The sequence below is a fragment of the Brachyistius frenatus genome, unplaced genomic scaffold (assembly GCF_029030835.1).
Source record: "Brachyistius frenatus isolate BFR_SWC_R1_liver_20210118 unplaced genomic scaffold, ASM2903083v1 Contig_177, whole genome shotgun sequence".
Lineage (NCBI taxonomy): Eukaryota > Metazoa > Chordata > Actinopteri > Embiotocidae > Brachyistius > Brachyistius frenatus.
In genome coordinates, this window is record NW_027210776.1 from 567501 (window position 1) to 590000 (window position 22500).

At 44.0% G+C, this 22500-nt stretch overlaps 1 protein-coding gene across 1 annotated transcript in view; it reads right to left on the bottom strand.

Annotated features, from left to right (window-relative positions):
• Positions 1-522: 522 nt before the first annotated feature.
• The window catches only part of ccser2b (coiled-coil serine-rich protein 2b), a 27965-nt gene continuing 5987 nt past the window's right edge, over positions 523-22500 (bottom strand). Inside the window, exons 2-16 of the mRNA XM_069717615.1 lie at positions 13566-14746; positions 13028-13198; positions 12747-12923; positions 12594-12667; positions 12136-12284; positions 11929-12004; positions 9636-9726; positions 9091-9175; positions 8861-8956; positions 8378-8528; positions 8219-8302; positions 8029-8115; positions 7136-7261; positions 6427-6532; positions 523-2458 (exon numbers count right to left, since the gene is read on the bottom strand). Of these exons, the coding sequence (XP_069573716.1) occupies positions 2370-2458; positions 6427-6532; positions 7136-7261; positions 8029-8115; positions 8219-8302; positions 8378-8528; positions 8861-8956; positions 9091-9175; positions 9636-9726; positions 11929-12004; positions 12136-12284; positions 12594-12667; positions 12747-12923; positions 13028-13198; positions 13566-14703 (2700 nt within the window). The 5' untranslated portion in view covers positions 14704-14746 and the 3' untranslated portion in view covers positions 523-2369. The remainder of the gene's footprint in view (positions 2459-6426; positions 6533-7135; positions 7262-8028; positions 8116-8218; positions 8303-8377; positions 8529-8860; positions 8957-9090; positions 9176-9635; positions 9727-11928; positions 12005-12135; positions 12285-12593; positions 12668-12746; positions 12924-13027; positions 13199-13565; positions 14747-22500) is intronic.

The window sequence follows — 22500 nt, forward strand, 5'->3', positions numbered from 1 at the left end:
AACCGAACCAGACGAGGGTGTGAGAATATTTCTAACTCGTCCTGCAGGACGTGAACGAAGCCAAAAGCTGCTTTTGCATATATTTTCCATCCCGGAGGCTGAAGTGTGTTTGGAGCGTTCAAGCTGCGACTCGGTTGCATATTTCGTTGCATATTCTGTTACTAACATCGAAGCTGACAGATGACGTGAGATTATATTGGACTCGTCGGGGAAGTTGTTCTTGCAGAAATCCAGGTGTTAATAAAATGTTCAAATTATTGTGAAATGTGACGTTCAGCATTCAGAGAAGAAAAATAAGTCTGCAAAAAACTACGGAAAGAGTTGAGATGTCTGGAACGACTTCGGCAAACTGCTCCGCTGCACGTTGAAATTATTACATGTGAATTCATTTACGGAGATTAAACAAGATTCCACAAAGTCCAAAGACTCGTTGTGCTTCAAACAAATCTGTCTTCGTCTCACACGTGATCAACGTTCTGCTTTCAGTTTGTTTGCTTCTAAAACTCTCGTAATATTTCTTGGGGTGTTTTTTTTTTTTTTTTTTTAATTCTACTAAATTATAACGATAAACTTATCCAATCAGTAAGCAGACAACGCGCCCCCCTCACCAACCCCCACCTGACCGAGGTTTTAGGGGTCAAACTATGTTCCTGGGACTTCGTTTAGACCCCGGTTCCCCAGGTCCAAAGGTTCTGGTTCTAGAGATCCTGATGAGTTCCATTTAAGTGCTTCATTACTCTGCTGTAGTTTAATCAATAATATTTGTTTGTACAAAGTACCTCAAAGTTGTACTGGTGCACAGAACAGCAGTCGTGACGAGGACTTTGTTTGAAGCACGCCGAGACCTTTGACCTCTTCCAGACCTCCGAAAGTCATCGACACGCTTCTGTTCAAAGCGTCGCTGACCGATGAAAATCTCGAGTTCCTCCACAGGTTGCCACGACAACAAGGACGGCCCCGTTCTCTCGGCTCGTCGCAGCAGGAAGGAGGTTTTCACAGGAAACCTGGACTCGCGAGAACAAAACTACAAGTAGAGACAACGAAGTGAACGTCGAACCAAACGTGAGGCACAAAGGAAAAGTGAAAGTCTCGGAGTCGGAACAAAAGACGGATTTTCTGACCTTGCAGACGTGACGGTCGACGGTGACCGGAGGATCTGGGTTTGTGTCGCAGGTGGAGGTGGAATACTCCTCGTTGTGTTTGGCGACTCTCCTCCGAGGAAGACTCGCTCAGCGGGAATTTGAAGGGGCGAAGATTTTAACGAGTTTCCGTGGCGTCGGAGGAAGTTCGTCAGTCGGGCCCGGCAGCGGTAGAACCGGTTCCTAACGCAGCGAGCCGGTCCATGAAGTCGTCATCTCAACATGATGTTGATAATCCTGGTGGCGCTTTAAGTTTCGTGGTCGCATTACTTACGAAAGAGCTCAGAGGAGAGATTAATCAAATCGAACAAATCTCAGTTTAGTTTGCTGCAATGAGTCTAGAAGCAGCGGATGATTTCCAGAACTGCTCGGGCTCAGAAACACTGAGATGTTGTTGGAGCTGAAAACAGCCGAGCCGGGTCAGCGTCACGGTTTTCGCGTCGTTCAGAGAATCAGACGGAAGTCTAAGAAAGACGACAAAGAAGTCGTAGCTTTAGTGAACTCGACGCCACCGTCTGTATGTTCGAGGCTTTTTACAGTAAAATAATCAAACAACTTCATGATTAACAACTAAAATCAGAATATATCTTGAACGCAAAACCGAATCCGTTCCAAACAATCCACAGCAACGAACGTGGAGGTCGTATTTTTCTCCATGACGTTTTTATTAAAGTTTGAATATCGATTGCTGTTTATTTTCATTCTATATGAAATCTGTATTTGCACCAACACGTCACGTTTAGGAGCCTCAGAATAAATAGTTATCAAGTTTTTAAACGTTTATTATCCCGCAGTGCTCAAAATATCAACATTAAATAAGTTAACTGTGAATGTTTCGGCCTCTTTGACACCGTCAGTGATTTCTGGATCCTTTACTGAAGTCTGGTTTCACATTCCGGAGGCGGAGTTTACGATGATGGAGGAAAAGCTGCGTGTTAGGTGGGCGGAGTCAGAGATCAGCTGCAGCTTCAGTGGCTCTTCGGTTTGGGGAGTCGGGAGCAGCCGGAGGTGACAGCTGGAGTTTTGAGTTTAACCCCAGAATAGCTGCTGCTGGATGCCTTTGTCGGAGGGGCGGAGCTGGGAGACAGGAAGAGGCGGAGTTTGGAGGGCTGGGGGGGCAGCAGGGATCTGCTGTGGGCTCCCCTCTTTTCACCTCCCTCCTCCCCTTCTTCCCGTCGTCTTTTCCCATCATTGGTGTTGCTGTGGGGGAGGAGTTTGTCGGCAGGGGTTTCAGGTTGAGCTGGGGGCGGAGCTTGGGCTGGCGTTGGGTCTGTCAGTGGTTCCTGGTCTTCCTGATTGGAGGAGTGAAGTATCTGTGACTGAAAAACAGAAGTCAGGATCCATTTTCATTATTTATTTAAAAGGTGAAAAAGAAAAGAAAAAAGTTATTCTTTCAGATGACCGCTCCGTTCAGACACTTTGATCTGAATGTGTGTGTGTGTGTGTGTGTGTGTGTGTGTGTGTGTGTGTGTGTGTGTGTGTGTGCGTGCGTGCGTGTGTGTGGCTGCTTTTGATTTATGTGTTTCCTTTGATCAGTGTTGTGTGTTATTTGATAAAAACCAGTTGATTTTTCTGATTGAACTGAAGAAAAACATAAAAAACTGCTGGATGACCAAAAAAAACAGTGACGACGACGACAACAACAACAACAACAACAAGCCTACAGTTTAGTTCATCTCCATGCTGCTATGACGTTTGTTTTTTTCTCCAAAGAACATGCAAGTATGTTTTTAGTCACAACAGCTCATCACTTCCTGTTACGTTTCGTCTCACAACAAAAAACTAAACTCCTCCCCCGTCGCTGTGACATCACAAACTATTTATTCATCCCTCAAACATTCATCTGACACACTGGACTGAGGCTGCAACCAGTCATTTTTCTCCAAACTGTTTCTATCATCACATCTGGAAATAAAAAAAACACAAAAAGTGGCATTTTTGCTTGAAAAATTCCTTTAAAGATCTTTCATGTGTCCGAACCGTCAGTCAGTTGGAGCGTCTGACGATATAAATATTAAAAAAAACTGAAAAGTAATTTTTGAAATAAATAAGTGAAGTTGTTTTTGTATTCACCATCTGTCCAGCAGGGGGCCAAACTGAGTCTGACACGTTAAAAACGTGGATGTTCTCAGCAGGACCAGAGGAACATCTGCAGGTAAACACTGACATCTGGTGGTTGACGCTGGTACTGCAGCCTGTCTGTCTCCCTCTCTGGGACATTTCCAATGTCTTAAAGTGCGTCCACTCATAAATAATGCACGACGAGACTTATGGATTAAAGAGAGGAGAGAGGAGGGAGAGACGAGGGAGAGAGGGGACAAAAGGAGGACGAGGTGCCAAGACGGGAAGGAGAAGACGGGAGAGGGAGAGGAGGAGGAAGAAACAGGAAGAGGAAAGCGAAGAGTGTCCTCGACCACCTGCAGGGAGCTGAAGGAGGATTCACCTTCAGAGGGAATCACTGCGCTGCCAAACATCACGACAGACACACACACACACACACACACACACACACACACACACACACACACACACACACACACACACACACACACACGGTGCTGATCCACCCAAACCCCACCCCTCCATCTCTGCTGTCCTCCCATTGGCCCCCGGAGGCTCATTATATGATGTTGCATCATCACTCTGCTCAATTATTGAAACCATGACGATAGTTTTTAAACAGTTTAGTTACTCGGAGTGTCATAAACACAACAACAGAATAATAACAATAATAACAACTTCAGCACCAGTCCATTAATCTGATGAGCAATCAGGATAAAAACACAGTTCAGAAGCTGCCTGAGAATCTTCACGTTTTTAGGTTTCCTTCAGTATCACAGCGACCCGCCGACCGCTGTCTGAACATCCACGATTCACCGCCAACAGCAGCAGCTCAGACACTTCTGCTCATTTTAATGTGACAATTTGACTAAGTATGAAGTAAAAATACATAAATCCAAGATAAAAAACAAAAAACGAGGCCCTCCTGATATATCTCGTTGTACTCGTTCCTCAAACGGGCCGTGTGTCGGTTTGAACACGTTTCAGTCCGATTTTCACACAGAACTGAATTTCAACTACAAGGACGAGACTGGATTTAAATCACAGGAGGTCATTTCAACTGAAATTATTACGAAGGGGGTGAAAAACGACTCCAGTAACGGCCGCGGACTGAAATCACTGCCTCCCATTGCAGACATAAATCCTGGAATACTACTTTAAGACTCATTTTGGGACGAAGAGTTTCCTTTGTGAGATGAGGTCAGAAGAGGGAGGAAACAGGAAGAGGAGGAAGAGGAAGATAAAAAAAAAAGAGGTGCTACCGTACCACGCTGTGTCACTGAAGTAAAGCACTAGTTTTTCCACTCCTGTCCGAGGTGAGCAGAGAAGAAGCAGAGACACAGAGGACAGTTAGAGGACGAAAAGTCAATCACAGGTTTTAAAACAGTTTCCAGCTCAGACGTACGAAATCAGGAGAACATGGACGGTAAGAAGAGGACAGATGGGAGAGAGAAGGACCAACAAACTACTCAGGAAAGAGTGAAGACGACGACGGAGGAGGAAGGAGGCTGATTCCAGAAATGCTTAATGAACGTATGATGAGATTAAAAAGCGCGCGCGCGCGCGCGCGCGCGCGCGCGCGCGCGCGCGCGCGCGCGCGCGCGCGCGCGCGCGCGCGCGCGCGCGCGCGCGCGCGCGCGCGCGCGCGCGCGCGCGCGCGCGCGCGCGCGCGCGCGCGCGCGCGCGCGCGCGCGCGCGCGCGCGCGCGCGCGCGCGCGCGCGCGCGCGCGCGCGCGCGCGCGCGCGCGCGCGCGCGCGCGCGCGCGCGCGCGCGCGCGCGCGCGCGCGCGCGCGCGCGCGCGCGCGCGCGCGCGCGCGCGCGCGCGCGCGCGCCTGCAAACACGGATTAAATGTGTCGGAACTTTGTTTCCACCGCGACTTTTCCCCTGAAGTGACTCCACTAATGTACGTCCTCACGAATAAGTTCAAATCACCTCCGATGTCGCAGAGAAAACTTTGAATTTAGAGCTGTGGAATCAGCACAGACTCTAATTCTGAGCAGAAATATTCCAGTCGCTTCGTGGTCATTTAAGCCGCCTTCTCTGAACTCTTTACTTTTCTGCACTCTGAATGTTGGAGTTTCTACTGACTGAAGTTTTTAAAGCGATCGTGTGAATCTGCATCTGATTTATTAATAAAGGATTTGACATAAATGGAAACTCTGATTTCATTAATTTCATAAAAACATTTGACAAAGAAGGAACAAGAAATGAAAAACCTTCTTTCATTTAACAGTTCTGTCTAAATTATTTGTTTTATCTGATGTCAAATTCAGATTATAGCTCGACTAAAATGAATGATTGGATAATTTATCACAGGAATCATCTCAAAACATAAAAACATCGGTCGTCTGAGTAGTTTTGTAGCAAAACATAAAAAAGGATAATCTGAAAACAAATAACTGAATTTAAATGACACTAAACTTTGCCTGTTCACGGCTTTAAAACTGACGGAATCAAACTTTTAACTTTAACTTTTAAATAATTAAAGCGAAGCATTTTTGTCTTTTTAAGCTTCTACACATTTGGTTTTCCTTTCCTCTTTTTATTTCCCCAGATTTATTTTTTCTTGAGTTGCTTCCCTCATCTCCCAGACCCATTGAGGGGACTCTACATTTGTGGGGACTTGTCCAAGATTCCCTCTGGGGATGTAACATATGTGGGGGCTCGTCCAGGATGTAACAATCCCATTGAAATGTTTTGGAGGGATTTGAAAAAGGCAATAAAAACCCTCAAACATCAGCACTTGAAGCAGATTTTCATGAAGTATTTATAAAACCTCTGCAAGCTGATGCTATATTTAGTTATTTCTGCTAAAGGGGGCAATACAAGCTTCTGATGTGCAAATACTTTTTCCAGATAATCATTACATTGTTTGTTATTTTTGTTGAGTAAACGATTAAAAAAAGCTCTTTTCCTTGTGGTCTTGTCCACCTCTATCTGTTGGCACTGCTTCATAGAGAATTTTTGGGATTTACATATTTACTTATTTCAACTGTGCAGTTGTAATTTTCAATTAGATTTTGTGCATTATTGATTTGTTTCACTAAACTTTCTTGAGGTTTTAACTGAAGTTTTAAACCCTACAGAGAAATGACAATGAAAATATAAAAACTGATCAGAATAATCGATCACAGGGACATTGGGATGATGATGATGATGATGATGATGAAGAGTCAGTGGTTTGGTGCTGGTTAATACTGGTACAGGAGGGTTACACGACTCACTTCTTCTGGCAAGGTGGGAGGGGATGCTGGGCTTCGGCCGGCCCCTGTAAGGCCTGGAGCGCTGATACTGCCAGGGTGGAGAGAGGAAAGGAACAGGAGGGAAAGCCTGAGGAGACACAGAGGGACATGGAGACAGAGACAGAGAGGACGCTGATTCACAACATCAGAGAGGACGACAGGAAGACGGATGCAAATATATCCACTAATACGTGACTTCATCTGCCTGATAGAAGCAGTGTGAACTACTACGTTGAACTACATTACCCAGAAACCCTTTTAAGGGAACATCAGTAAAGTCAGCTGATCTGTGAGGGTTCACGAGACGGAAAGCAAGTCGACTTTGTGAAAACAAAAAGCACAAAGAAAAAGGAAACGAGGAGAAACAGACGAGAAAGAAGTCAAACATACAGGAAGTGTACACAGCCTTTCAAAATAAAAGTTAGAAAGTCAAAGTAAAGCCAGAGAGAACATGAAGGTGTTTTTTGTTTTTTTAGATCTCGGGATCTCGAGAAGCAGCAACAACAAAAGCTGCAACCATGAAGTTTGTATTCTTTCATTTCTTTCTATTATTTCATTTTTAAGTTTAATTTTGTTGTAGTTTGGTGATAAATGTGTGTGTGTGTGTGTGTGTGTGTGTGTGTGTGTGTGTGTGTGTGTGTGTGTGTGTGTGTGTGTGTGTGTGTGTGTGTGTGTGTGTGTGTGTCCTCACGGCGTGCTCTCTCCAGGGCGTCTGCGAGGCCACGCTCTCTTTCTCCATCACACTCGTCTGCGTGTGCTGATTCATCCGAACTGTCGTCTCCTGGCAACGACACCTGGTGGTCACCGTGGGAACAGTCTGCACACACACGCACACTAATTTATATCAGCCAGATTTTCTTCTCCTCATTTAAAACGTGAACCGCATGTTTTAACCAACAGACCAACACATCATCACAGTTATTATGTAAATGTTATATATTAATAATATCTGGTAAAGTATAATGTACATATTTATATTCACCATTATGGTTTTGTGTTTATGTTCTTATTGTGTTTGAGTAATCTTTCCATTAAATAGGAATATATTAAATTTGCAAATTCATAAAAGAACATTTTCTAGTTAATATGAATTCTTTAATAATTACAAATGTGATATTTTTAAAAAATAAAACAAACGTTTAATTGTCACAGTGATGATTAATCAATTAGTTGATTATAAAAATTGAAGGCAATCTATTTTGATAATTGATTGACTTTTTAAGTCATTTTTCAAACAATTTTTTTTTTCTTCAAAAACCTTTTAAGTTTTCACATTTTCCCCCAAAATGTTCAGACCAGGAAAAAAAAAACTATTTTAAAAATGATCTCAGGTTTTATTATGAACCCTGACAGTTCTAATATCCACAGAGCTCCAGTAAAGGTCTGAAAACTAATCTGCAACTATTTCAATGATTGATTAGTTGTTTTTGGCATTTTCTAAACGACGTGAAAATCAAAGTTAATGATTTTGTTTTTCTTAAATCACAGAAAAGTGAATATTTATGAGTTTCAATAAAACAAGTCACTTTGGGAAAATACTCCAGAATAGAAACATAATAGAAACAGGTTGATATTCGTACAGACCAGCTGCAGGGTGAGTTGTGCGATGGTTCGATCTCGACTCCTCAGCTCCTCTCTGAGCTGCTGCACCTCCTGCAGGAGAGCCTGCACCTACACACACACACACACACACACACACACACACACACAGAGAGAGGTTGAAGAGAGGCATTGTGGGAAACGTAGGCCTGATAACAGAGGGAGGGGTGCTGACCTGTGAGTCGGAGCTGTGAGACGAGTCGATGGTCTCCGGACTCAGAGTGTCGTTGGTCAGAGTGTCTTCGTCCATGTCGTCCTCCTGAAGAACCACGTTATGATTAATGTCCACTTTAATGTCAAGAAACACGTCTTTCATGACCCACGACCCTCTCACCTGCAGCAGGACCCTCTGCAGGTACTCCAGCTGTGACCTGACCGCCGAACAGTCTTCAGCCAGCTCCTCCACATCCATACCCAGACCAGGAGAACCAGGAGAACCAGGAGAACCAGGAGAACCAGGAGAACCGGGAAACAGGCTGGCAGACCTGAGGGGGGAAACAAACAGGACAGGAACATGAAACACATTCGGCTGATTCTTCAAACATCCGGTTTCTGCGGAGTTCAATAAATTAAACCCAATTTTTAAATGCAACTTCAAAAATGTTTCACATTCATACCTTTAAACAAACAAGAATACTTGTAATTATTGACAAAGTAGCTCAGTTATTTTACATTTATACCACAAATAACTAATAAGAGACATAAACATCTACAGAGAGACACAAAACAACAACAAAGAGACTAAATATTTACAAAGAGACACAAAACAACAACAAAGAGTCAAAACAACCACAGAGACTCCGAGATGCTGAATCACCTCGGAGGACAGAGGTCCAGGATGAGGTCTCCGTCCCGGCTGGTGTCCGTCCTCTTGTTTCCAGGATCCTCCGTTAGCTTGTAACACTGGAAGTCACTGCAAGGGATGATGGGAAACGCTTTGTGAACACTAGAATCACCTGTTACAGTAAGTAAATACGTATGATGGCTGTTTTGATTATATATCTGACCTACTGGAAACCAACCAGGTGAATCCACCACCGTCCTCACCTTTCGTTGTCGTTGTGGACGTCCTGGGTCCCCCAGCAGAGCTGTCTCCTCCTCCACTGGGCCATGCTGGACAGCCCGTCTCCATCTGTGGGTCCAGGATCAGACGGGAGTCGTTACTGATGGAAACTGACTCACAGATGTTAACAGAACCAACACAGTCCGACGCCGTCCTCCGAGTAGGAAAACCAAAACGTTCATTTCCTGTAAAAAAACAGCTGAATCGGCATAAATACTGGATTCACCGTTTGATGACACGTCTGATGCTTTTTTTTTCAACAAATCACTTTTTTTTGCCGCTCTGCTGCTCCGACAGTTTAAACAATGTGACGTGAGCATCAAAAAAACAGCTTAGTTGATAAAACCTGAAAAAAACGGATAAATTGAAGGTATTTTAACAGTTAAACTGAATTGTTAGCCTGAACCGAACTATCACGTTCCTAAACTGACACGTCAGCAAAGTTATTGACTACACGGTAGTTTGAGCAGATTTTGGTACATCACGGCTCGTTCGCAGCCTTTAAATGAAGGTGAGTTTGTGAACGCACCGCCGTGCAGAGAGCCGTCTTCTGGGAAGTCTACGTCCAGCATGAGGTCGTCGTCGGCCAGATCACCGGAGTCCAAGTTGTTCAAGATGTCCTGAAAGAAGAAGACAAACGGTCTTTTGTCTGCAGGTGGATATTTACAGGTTTGATGTCCTGCTGATAAAACACACTGAACCAGACTGAAACACATCCGCAGTAAAACACCAGATTTTAGTGTCGATCCTGCAAAAATCAACAAGCGAGAGCTTCTTTGTTTTTGAGCTTCACACCCTCATTTAACTGGAAAAAAAATCCATCTGCTAAAACATAAAGTACCAATTTGTACACTCACAGGAGAGGAAATAGACCGGCATGCACTGCAGCAGCAACAAAACAAAACAAAGCAGACTGTGAATGCAAATACAGTTTCTGTACATCAGGTGAGTCTGGAGTCCAACTGAGAACCAAATAGCACGAGCATGTAAACTAATCTAGAAAGAGTCATCTAGATTTTAGACTGGAATATTCACACTTGTTCGTCAAATGTCCAAATCAAACCAAAGACGTTCCTTCTTTTTAGCAACTGAACCTCCTAAAAATAAAAACACAAACCCTGAAAACTGGACACTCAGAGCAGGACTACGCTGCCCCCTGCTGGTCAAACTAGCAAACAAATTAAAAGACAATCAGATATAAATCAAAAAAAAAAAAGAGAGAAAAAGACCTCAGAAGTCAGTTTGGAGCTCGTTAGTGTCCTCAGATCATTAAGGCCTTCAGCTCATCGGGATCAATCACTCTTTAAGGACCTGCAGCTCGTTAGCACAGAGGACACGTCACTCATTAAGAACCTTGCAGCATTATTCACCAGCTTTATTAACAGCACTCAGCAGGAGGCGGTAATAAAGGCAGCAGGAGAGGACCGAGGACCTGAACGGGACGATTCACTCTGCAATTGAGCATTTCATTAAATCTGAACAACAGTCAAACTACAAAGTCAAAGATTCAGTTGTGATCTGTTGCTGTTGAGAGGTCAGAAATATCAGCAGCTAGTTCATTTATTTAGATGAATGAAGCCTAATTAATGCTGACGACCTCCAAGCTGAAAATATTGATTAAAAAACATCAAAACACCTGCGTCTGTTCTTTAGTCTAAATGTGTCCGAGGAAAAGTGTTGGACAATAAAAGAATCAATTAAACAAAAACAAAAAAATTATAACACTTCCAGTATAAACTATGAATCATACAGGAGAGAAAGCTGTAATTAACTGAGCAGACACTAGGGGGAGCCAGAGGACTTCATGATAAAAGCTGCTAAAAGGCTGTTTCTGAGAATAAAAACTTCAGATTTTATATTTTGGTGAATAAAATTGTCTATAATCTCCACACTTACTGACATTTAGATTTTAAATGAGTTATCTGAAATAAAGTGCTGTTTTATCAGGACATCAGAATGTTTGAGAGAAGTTAAGAGAAAATGTGCAACAAACACTGTCTGCAAACAGGAGCGACGTTCTGATATTTAACTTCCTGTTTGTGTCCGTTTTGACCTCCAGCCGGTTCTCCTCGGTCCGCTCGCTGTAACCGAACCGCCACCTGGTTTCTGGCTGCTGGTTTCTGAATGTAACACCCGATCCTCCAGAGAGGCCGGACGCCGCTCGAATATTAAACACGCTGTTTTTTGTCTGTCCTTTCTTGTTTGTTCAGTCGCGCTGAACTGACAGAAAGAAAATGACCCAAACTGCACCGAGAAAACCTCAAATCTTCAGCTGGTGACTCCGAAACCATCAACCTGTTACAAGGAAATTAGAATAATAAGAACAGCAAAGTGTCCACACTCCTAAACTCAGCTTCCAAAACGTTATTAGATAAACAAAGGGGCAATGTTTCAACCCCACTGGATAGCATTATTTAATCTTTTAACCTCCTCCTGCAGCGCCCCCTGCTGGTGGATGCCGGCACCTACAGTTTGTTTTAATGTGAAACAAGTTGTAAAGCAGCTCTAACAAATAATAACCGACAAATATGTCAAATTAGATGTTAAAGGAGCTGCTGTTAATTAGATCGTAATTAATAAAAGTATCTTTTAAAAAAACCTTGTGGATTTAAAGCCAAGTGCATCATATGTACGAGGATGTTTAAAACTCAAAAAATCATTTATTATTACAAGAAAATCAGTTTTCACTCTGATCAACTGAAATGTTTTTAGTTCATGTGTGTTATTGAGCTGTATTTCACTTTTCATCCATAGTTTCCATTTATTTTGAACGTTCATCGTGTGAAGACGAAGAGGAGTAATCGCTGGGTGATTTGACTTACGATGCTGTTTAGGTCGGAGTCGAAGCTGCCGATGTGGTGGGTGGTGTTGCTGTTGGTGTGGATGGAGGCGGTGGTGTTTTTTTTTTTTTTTTTTTCTCTCTCTCTCTCTCTCTCTCTCTCTCTCTCTCTCTCTCTCTCTCTCTCTCTCTCTCTCTCTCTCTCTCTCTCCCCCCCCCCCCCCCCCCCCCCCCCCCCCCCCCCCCCCCCCCGGCGCCCCCCAGTGGCTCCAGGCCCTCCTCGTCCCACATGTACGTCCCCCCGGACCCGCAGCTGTCGGAGGGGGACAGATCCAGGGACGAGCCGCCCTGCGGGGGGAGGAGACCGGAGGAGGACGTCAAGTTCCAGACCGACGATTTCTTTAAGATATTAAACATTTTACAGATGATGATAAACGTAGAAATCTCAAATCTAGAGCGAGTTTTCAGTCTGTTGAAAGTGACTTTTCAGAGTCAGTCTATGTTTGTTCGGTGTAAAAAGTCTGAGTTGAAGCAATTTATTCAATTTAGTAAAACCAAATCATTTTTGTCTGAATATCTAGTAAACAGTGAACATGTATAATATATATATAATATATTCGCAGCTAAACGTGAGTCCGTTGTTTCGTGTTGCAGATTCGCAGCTGCAGGAGCTTTCTGTCGTTTCATTGGTCCTCCCAGCGCTAGTACCTGCTCGTGGTAGTCGGGCTGACTGGACCTCCTCCGGCGGGTCAGTTGGGTCAGCCGGTGCTCTCCTCGTCCACCTGGACACAAACAGGAAGTAAAAAAAAAAAAAAGTCTCCAGAATCTTTTGACTCCGAACTTTAATCCTCTAAAACTCACCGCCGAGTCGCACGCCGGTCCAGTCCATCCCGTCGTCCAGGAAACACAACCCCGTTGCCTTGGCGACCCCGTTGACGGCCGCCCTGTCGTCATCAAACCTGGCGCAGGATTGGTCGAGCCCCGAGTCTTCCTCGTCGTTATTGGACGAGAGCAGCAGGATGCCGACTCCTCCGTTTCCTGCAAACACAAAACGATGAGCGACGGAGAGAAACTGATCGACTCTGATTTACTGATCTGTGAGTTTCATCGCTGTGTCTTTGTGTCCGTCTTTCGTGTCTCACCGAGGTTGTCGAAGTCGTCCATGTACTCCTGACTGGTGTCGTTTCTGTCCAGAGAGGAGGTGGAGGACAGGGACATGTCCTCCAGCGTCTCCCCGATGATCGACACCTCTCCCTGGGATGCGAGCTCCACCGACAGCCCCTCTGACTCCGGAGCCTCCGGGCTGTTTTCTACTGAGGAGAGAATCCAGATGTTACAGAGGAGATATCATTTATAACATTATTATTAATGAGGGGATTTGCGATGTGGAAAAATTGAAGAGATGAGATGAGAAGGACAGAAACATGAGATGAGATGAGAAGGACAGAAACATGAGATGAGATGAGAAGGACAGAAACATGAGATGAGATGAGATGAGATGAGATGAGATGAGATGAGATGAGATGAGATGAGATGAGAAGGACAGAAACATGAGGAGATGAGAAGGACAGAAACTTGAGATGAGATGAGAAGGACAGAAACTTGAGATGAGATGAGAAGGACAGAAACATGAGGAGATGAGAAGGACAGAAACTTGAGAGGAGGTGAAGCGAGGTGAACCTGGGCTGCTGTCGGCGGTCGACGGCGTCTCCACAGAGTTCCTCCGTTGGTTCGTTTCTTCTCGCGACAGGTCAGCGGGTGTCACTCTGAGGGGGCGGGACTGCTTCATGAGTGACGGGCGCGACAGCTTGTAGCTGATGCCGCTGGGCTTGGAGGCGGAGCCGATGCTTGGTAGGAGGGGCTTCTTCAAGGATGACGGCGGTAGGAGGGAGGGAATAGAAGTCTGACCTCTGACCCCTCCAGCTCGATCCGTCTGGCTGCTGACAGGTGATCTCATCGAGCTGCCTCTGGGCGGAGCCTGGCTGGAGGAGAGGGAGGAGCCTGAGGGAGAGGTGAGGGTGGGGGAAGGCTGCCGGCGAACCTGCGTGAGGCTGCGCGACCGAAAGCGGTCGTTCTCGGTGAGCTGGACGGAGGGGGCGGAGCCGAGGTTGTCGCTGGAGAGGGAGCGGCTGGCCGGCGGCTTCTTCTGGAGCGGGGAACCAGATCGAGATCCTGGACCGGAACCGGGCCTGAAGCCGAAGCTATGTGGCGGCCTCAGAGCAGCGTGGGCCCCGGGCCGCGGTTTGGATCCTGAGCTGCCGTTCAGGGTCGGTTTGGTGCCGTTGGTCAGTTTGGACCCGAGAAACCCGCTTTTAGAAACAGGAAGTGTTCTGGGGCTGGACTGTGGCGACGGCGATGATGTCACAGGCTGGCCGAAGCCACGCCCCTTTCCTGCAGATGATGCGGTTGTTTTTTTGGCTTCCCGCTGTGACCCCGGTGACCCCTGCTGGCGCTGGGAGGAATACTGAAGGAGGCCGCTGCGACCCGGCCCGTTGGCACCGCCCTTCCCCCGCCTCTCTCCGTCGGCCCCGCCCTCCTCCATTGCCCCGTTTTCTCTCCTCCATTTCATGGAGAACGAGTTCGGTGCTCGGATGAACCCGTTCTGTTTGGTGGAGGAGTGGGGCGTGGCCGAGTTGCCGTTGACCCCGCCCAGTCCCGGGTGGTGGTAGAACCCGGTGGTGAGGCGGGTGCTGCCGGCGGCGCCGGCGATCGGAGCGGCCGCCGGAACTGTCTGAGGTTTGGGCCGCAAACCGAACTTGGGGAGCCTAGAAACCATGGTGGGCATGGTGGGAGGGTCGAGAAGAGGAGGGGCTGACATCAGACCCCGCCCACTTCACCATGGAGACACTGAGTGGTAGGAGCTGGACAGGAAGGAAAGAGAAGAAGGCGGGGTTAAAAAAAGAAGTTTGTTTCCCAGTGAAGGTTGAAATTTTATAAATATATTTATATTTTTTTATTGATGTGAGTGTTTGAGATTTTAAATATTGTTCTCTTCTGCAGAGAAAATGAAGAAGCAGCTCTGATCTGTGATTAACAGCTGAAACATGCAGGCTCAGGATCGCAGGCCGAGTCCAGGCCCGCACGTGTGTGTGTGTGTGTGTGTGTGTGTGTGTGTGTGTGTGTGTGTGTGTGTGTGTGTGTGTGTGTGTGTGTGTGTGTGTGTGTGTGTGTGTGTGTGTAGAACATTTAAACGCAATCCACCCCTCATAAAAACAATCATCTGTTGCTGCACCTCCAAACATAAAAAACAGATAGTGATCACACATTAGAGATGTTACACACACACACACACACACACACACACACACACACACACACACACACACACACACACACACACACACACACACACACACACACACACACACACACCCTGAGGCATGGGAGGTAAAAGAACAGCAGCTCGTTTCAGCTCTGCAGGATTTCATACTAAAAACAGACAAAACTTCAGTTCAAATCATTTGAATTTTCCGGATAAAAAGATGAAATAGAAACCAACAAGAAAGTTTGAACAATCAGCTAAAGTCACTAATAAATCATAGAAGTATCTGTAGGTAATAGAAAAATGTTCAAATTAATTACTGTATTAACGTTCAGGTTCCAAACTGACCCGAGTTTTAACTGATTTTTATATGATCAAACACACGAGTGGAGCTGGTTCAAAAAAATAAATCAATAACGACTGTAAATCACAACGCAGCGCTGCAGGGCAGGGAATGATTATTATTACCAGTTACTTTAATTCTTCACTTTTGTCTTGAAAAGAAAACAGCAAAATAAATAAAAATAAAAAATGCCAGCAAATATAAAGATAAAAACTGCTTTTTGCAAATTTGTTCAAAAGTTTAGCATGAAAAACTGCAGAAAAATAATAAAACTGAAGTTCTGTAAACGACACATTTGGTGAAGAAAACAAACTGATGGATAAAACTGATAAATAACTAAAAATCAGATGACTCGTGAAAACGTTCCTTTTATTCCTTTTAAACACCAAATCATCACATGCTGCTGATGTCGGAGGATCCAGATTAAAAAAAACATCCTCAGTCGTTTGTCTGCCCGGGGCCACTGTACCCCCCCCCCTTCCCACCACCAACACACACACACACACACACACACACACACACTCACACACACTCCCCCCCCGCCGAGCATCACAAGCTGTTCCTGGAGGCCTGAAGTGGAACAGCTGACGGTGCGGAGGAAGAACTTGTGATCTCAACGTGAGAGACGAAGACGCCTCGGGAGAACGACTAGAGGTCACCGAGAAGACTCGCCTTTGATACCGGGTGCAGACACAGAACCCCCCCCCCTCCCCCTCACACACACACACACACACACACACACACACACACACACACACACACACACACACACACACACACACACACACACACACACACACACACACACACACACTCTCTCCCCTATAATTATTTTGAAACAACTCCGTTAGTTTAAAGTAGAAGTTTGGAGAAAAGTCTGTTCACGTTGTTCCCGTTTTGACGTATCCTGACATTTATAAAACTGCCACACGTCTCAACTGGATAAAAATCATCCCAATAAAAACACGCATGTGCCAATGTGCACGCTGACTATCCCCACGGCAACTGGAAGACACGCTGGAGAAGTCTGACTCGCCGGATCAATGTGAGGTCAAAGGTCACGCTCCCTATCTAACCTGTGAGCTGGAGGATCGGTGGCATCGGGGTCAAAGTGTCAGTGGTGACGAGGACCTGCTGCACAATGACTAATATGTGTGTGTGTGTGTTGGATGAGAGAAACACACGTATGTGCAGTCATCTTTTTCCCACTTTGCTGAGTCATCTGGACGTCGTTCAGTAACTTCCTGTTTCCCGAAGCTCTCCCGTGTTTTCTTGGCTGCGAGTCATCGAGTCGTCTGAATTATTGAACGAGGTGTAAAGTCGCCTCCTGCATGTTCACCGGTTTAACGACGCAACTACGGTGAGATTACGGTGATGAAATGAAAAGCTGCAGCCGCGAAGGTGAACACCATCAGAACTGCAGATTAAATCAATATATTTTTCCAAAACGTGGATTAAACCCGTCGCCGAGCTGCTGCATATTTGTGTCGTTATTGAATTTGAAGGAACTTTGCACGACTAAAGTAGAAATCAACTCCATCTGTTGTTCTACGGAGCCACAAATGTCTCAAAATAAATAAAACTAAAATACAAGTTTGTTAAAATTTGTTTTTTTTGTGTTTCAAGTAATTAACAGAAAAGATTTTTGTGCAAGCTTGAAGCGACCGCCCGTTATTTCATCATCAAAACATCCATCCATGATTAGTCCGAGTATACAGTGCATCCGGAAAGTATTCACAGCGCTTCACTTTTTACACATTTTGTTATGTTACAGCTTTATTCCAAAATGGATTAAATTCATTTTTTTCCTCAACATTCTACACACAATATCCCATAATGACAACGTGAAAATAGTTTGTTTAAAATTTTTGCAAATCTATTAAAAATAAAGAAGGAAAATATAACACGTACATAAGTATTCACAGCCTTTGCTCAATACTTTGTTGAAGCACCTTTGGCAGAAATTACAGCCTCAAGTCTTTTTGAGTATGATGCTACAAGCTTGGCTCCTATTCTTGGGCAGTTTCTCCCGTTCTTCTTTGCAGGACCTCTGAAGCTCCATCAGGTTGGATGGGGAGCGTCGGTGCTCAGACATCTTCAGATCTCTCCAGAGATGTTCAATCGGGTTCAAGTCTGGGCTCTGCCTGGGCCTCTCAAAGACATTCACAGAGTTGTCCCGAAGACACTCCTTTGTTATCTTGGCTGTGTGCTTCGGGTCGTTGTCCTGTTGGAAGATGAACCTTCTCCCCAGTCTGAGGTCCAGAGCGCTCTGGAGAAGGTTTTCATCAAGGATGTCTCTGTACATCGCTGCATTCATCTTTCCCTCCATCCTGACTAGTCTCCCAGTTCCTGCCGCTGAAAAACATCCCCACAGCATGATGCTGCCACCACCATGCTTCACTGTAGAGATGGTGTTGGCCAGGTGATGAGCGCTGCCTGGTTTCCTCCAGACATGACGCTTGGCATTCAGGCCAAAGAGTTCAATCTTTGTTTCATCAGACCGGAGAATTTAGTTTCTTATGGTCTGACAGTCCTTCAGGTGCCTTTTGGTAAACTCCAGGTGGGCTGTCATGAGCCTTTTACTGAGGAGTGTCTTCCGTCTGGCCACTCGACCATACAGGCCTGCTGGGTGGAGTGCTGCAGAGATGGTTGTCCTTCTGGAAGGTTCTCCTCTCTTCACAGAGCAACGTTGGAGCTCTGTCAGAGTGACCATCAGGTTCTTGGTCACCTCCCTGACTGAGGCTCTTCTCCCCCGATCGCTCAGTTTGGCCGGGCGGCCGACTCTAGGAAGAGTCTTGGTGGTTCAAACTTCTTCCATTTACAGATGATGGAGGCCACTGTGCTCATTGGGACCTTCAATGGTGCAGAAATGTTTCTGTACCCTTCCTCAGATCTGTGCCTCCATACAATCCTGTCTGAGGTCTACAGATGATTCTTTGGACTTCATGTCTTGGTTTGTGCTCTGACATGTCAACTGTGGGACCTTATATAGACGGTGTGTGTCTTTCCAAATCATGTCCAATCAACTGAATTTACCAGGTGGACTCCAATCAAGTTGTAGAAACATCTCAAGGATGATCAGCGGAAACAGGAAGCACCTGAGCTCAATGTTGAGTGTAATGGCAAAAGGCTGTGAATACTTATGTACATGTGATTTTTTTTTTCCTTATTTTATTTTAAATAGATTTCCAAATATTTCAAAAAAAAATGTATTTCACGTTGTCATTATGGGATATTGTGTGTAGAATTTTGAGGAAAAAAATGAATTTAATCTATTTTGGAATAAAGCTGTAATATAACAAAATGTGGAAAAAGTGAAGCGCTGTGAATACTTTCCGGATGCACTGTAAAACTATGAAACAGAAATTCTTCACTAAAGGTCAAATACAAATATTCAAATGTCACCATTATTGAAACTAATACGATTTCATATTCAGTTACAAACAAATAAATCATCTATTTATTTACTTGTTTAAAAAGTCGGATTACATTTCAACTAAATAATGTTAATTTAAGGTTTGATTGAGGAAACAAACCAGATTATTTTAACAGACTTTCAAGTTGAAGAATGAACTTTAAGACAGAAAATGAGACGCGTTTGTGAAACATCAGAAATATGGATTTGAATGAAATAAATTGTGACTTTAAACAAAGACAGTCTGGGTTTTAAATGAGCAGCCGGTTCCCAAGTGTCCCGACGGCGGCGCTGAGCTCAGACCGACCGGACTTCACTGAACTCTGCTTACGAGTCACTTCCACTAATGGAGTTCACGGCAGAGCGGCCAGAAAACAGAGCAGCAGAGTTTCACCTCCGGTCGGAGCTGCCGGGACTCGTCAGCATCCACCGCGTGGTTTCTGCACTTCAACAAACCCTCCGTCGAACCTCTAAAACCGACTGATGGACATGAAGGCGTTGGTAGTTTAAAGCTGCTGTTCCTCAGTTATACTGTTTAATAATGGAGTCCAGAGTTTGTCTGTCTGTCGCCCAAAAGTAAGATTAAAACCAGTCCAACACTAAGCCAATACTCAAGTCCATAACTAGTCCTTAACCTGTGCTAAACTAGTCTAAACAAAGTCCTAAATCAGTCCCAAAACCGAGTCACTAAAATAACCATAAACTGGTCCTGAAGCCAGTTTAAAAAGTTTCCCGTCTACAACTAGATATAAGTCTTCACTTCATCATTTCATCCTGTTGGACATTTATGAATTCTTGAGTTATGGCCACAAACATGTTTTTTTTTAGGTCACAGTGACCTTTAACCTCCAAAATTGGATCAGTTTGTGTCAAATTTGAAGAAAGTCCCTCGAGGCGTTCCTCAGTTATCATCTTCACGAGAATGAGTCGGACGACCTGAAGACTCGGCTGTCGTCTCCATGGAGGCGTAAAAACAACAAAAACAGCCTCAGGAGGTCGTCGCCGTGGAGAGCATTAGTGTTTCCATGACAACAGGAGGTTTAACTACCCGCTGACTTTATCAAAGAATAACACGCGTCATCGTCCTTTTACAGGGTTTGGGTCCGATAGCTGCTTAAATTTGAGATCCGATTCTTATTTGTCGAAATACCGACAACTCTTTTTTTTCACCAAAGTACATGAAGGAAACATCTGATTTGAGCCGACGCTGACTGTCGCCTTCACGGATTGACGTGTCGAACATCACAAGCTACTTTTCTAATGTCCATCTCCTACCGCTACACAAAGATAAATCCTTTATGTGCTCTTCATAGCGATGATGCAAAAGATGTGCAAAACTGTAAAGGTGATGGATTTAGATAAAGGAGACTGTCCTGAAAAAAAACAGATATAGTACGAATGGTTAGCTGCTATGTTGAGCGAGTTATGAGCTGAAAACTGAAGGTGGTGAAATTACCCTGAAAATATGTCTCCAAACGGTTAAAAGAGCTCAAAGCTGAAATAACAAAAGAAAAGTAGAAAACATGAATGAAATGTGATATTTTCTGTTAGTTTCACGTCGTCCCGTCCAGTCATACAGTGAGTTATCAATGTCCTCATGCTCTACTTGTCCGCTCACTGAGCTGAGAGGAATCGAAGGCCGGCAGCTAGAAAAGCCGGAGAAGGTCAACTGCTTCCATCAGGGACTCGTGATTCACTGTTCATTTCATCTGGGTCTTTTATTCACAGGGTTTTAATCAATTTAGCAATACAAACTAAAACAAAATATTCATTAGAAATCCATATTTTTGGAAGTTATTTCAGCCTAGTTTGAAACGAGGCTGAAACTAACCATTCATTTCATAATTTCTTTGATAAATCAGTTAACTTTCTGGTCTGTAAAACATCCAACTGACCAAATATTCAGTTTAAAACAATATAATAGCAAAGAAAAGCAGCACTTCTTTTTTCAGGAACTAAAGTCTGAAAATATTTGGTTTATTTCTAACTAAATTTGCTTGAAGAAATTAAATGAATCATTGATTTTTCACTTTTAACACCACAGGAGATTAAATAGTTTATGATTTCGTGACACGACTTGAAGCACAAACTTGTATTCTCCTGCAGGTTTTGTATTATTATTATTTTTTTACGTGTAATAAGCAGCAGAGCGTGACAGCCAGACTCAACGTCCCGTCGGCTTTTATTTCTCCGGTAAAGTTCAGTCTCTTTTGTCTCCTGACAGACGGCGTCCTCGTCTCATAAAAACCTCAGCGGCGTCTCAGGTGAGTGTTTCCGCTCGGCGAGGTCACGTTTCATTCACAGTGTCAGACGCAGGACGAGCAAACAGATGGACAGTCGGAGAGACGGACAGACGGAGAGACGGACAGACGGACTGGGTCTACAGAACGCGACACCGTTCATCTGAGGTCGCCAGGAAAAGTCACACTTATTTAAAAATGTAAAACGAGCTGAGAATAAAAACCGCAGCAGGATCCGTTATCACTGGATGATAAATGAATCAATAGAAACCCGATCGGATCTCCGTCAGAACCACCGACAACCGAGAGGAGATCCAAGGAGGTCCGTCCAGTTATTTCATTCTTAAAAAATGTGATTACATTTCTGGAGGTTAACAACAACCAGATATCAGCTAACGTCACGTTTTAGTCTTTCTGGCCCCTTTTAAAAAGAATTGGACCCAAACACCAAATATCTTTTAAATAGTTCATTAAAAACAGAAAAATAAAACATTTCAATAATCAGAAAACACTCAAATGTTAATATTTGAGGTTTTCTTCATCGGTAAACTAAGTATATTCGGGTTTTTGGATATTTGGACAAAAACAAACATTTAAAAAATTGAGCTCTGAATAATTGTACAAGGTATTTAAAAGTATTTTTAGAAGTTTTATAAAACAAAATAGTATAAGCGAGTATTAGTAAAGTAAGAAAATGTTCTACAGAGGTGTTCCTCAGGGTTCAATCTTAGGTCCTCTCCTGTTTTACCATCTACATTCATAACTTTTATAACTACAAACTAACAACCACTGCAAAGTATACAAATTTCAAGATTTAACTGGCGTATTTATTTTCTCGATTGGTCTTCGTAGAATCAGAAAAATGGTGAACAAATAAAATATTTTACTTAGTCACATCCTAATATTTCCGGTTTTGTTTCGATCGTCAGACCGAAAGATTTTCAAAGTTAAAATAATTAGAAGAGGAAAAATTATTTTTGATCTAAAAGAGGGCGATAAGATCATAAATTCATAAATAAAACGGAGGGATGCTTGACTGACAGGAAATTTATCTGCAACTATTTTTTTTATAAGCAATTAATCATCTCGGTGAAATATTTTAATTTTCTCAGTTTATACCTTTTTATTTATACTTTTGATCATTATCCTCCTCAAAATTTGATTGTTCCTTTTTGTTTGTTTTATACATCTCACTGAGTTCTGCCTGCATGACCAAATATGTAAATCCCCCTTTGCATTGTGGGTAAGATGCTCAGAAACGACCCGCCACCTCAGATGGTCGATGAAAGTAAACACCGCCGAGGAGTTCATCGACACGACGACGACTCCTCATCAAACAGGAGCTCATCAGGTGA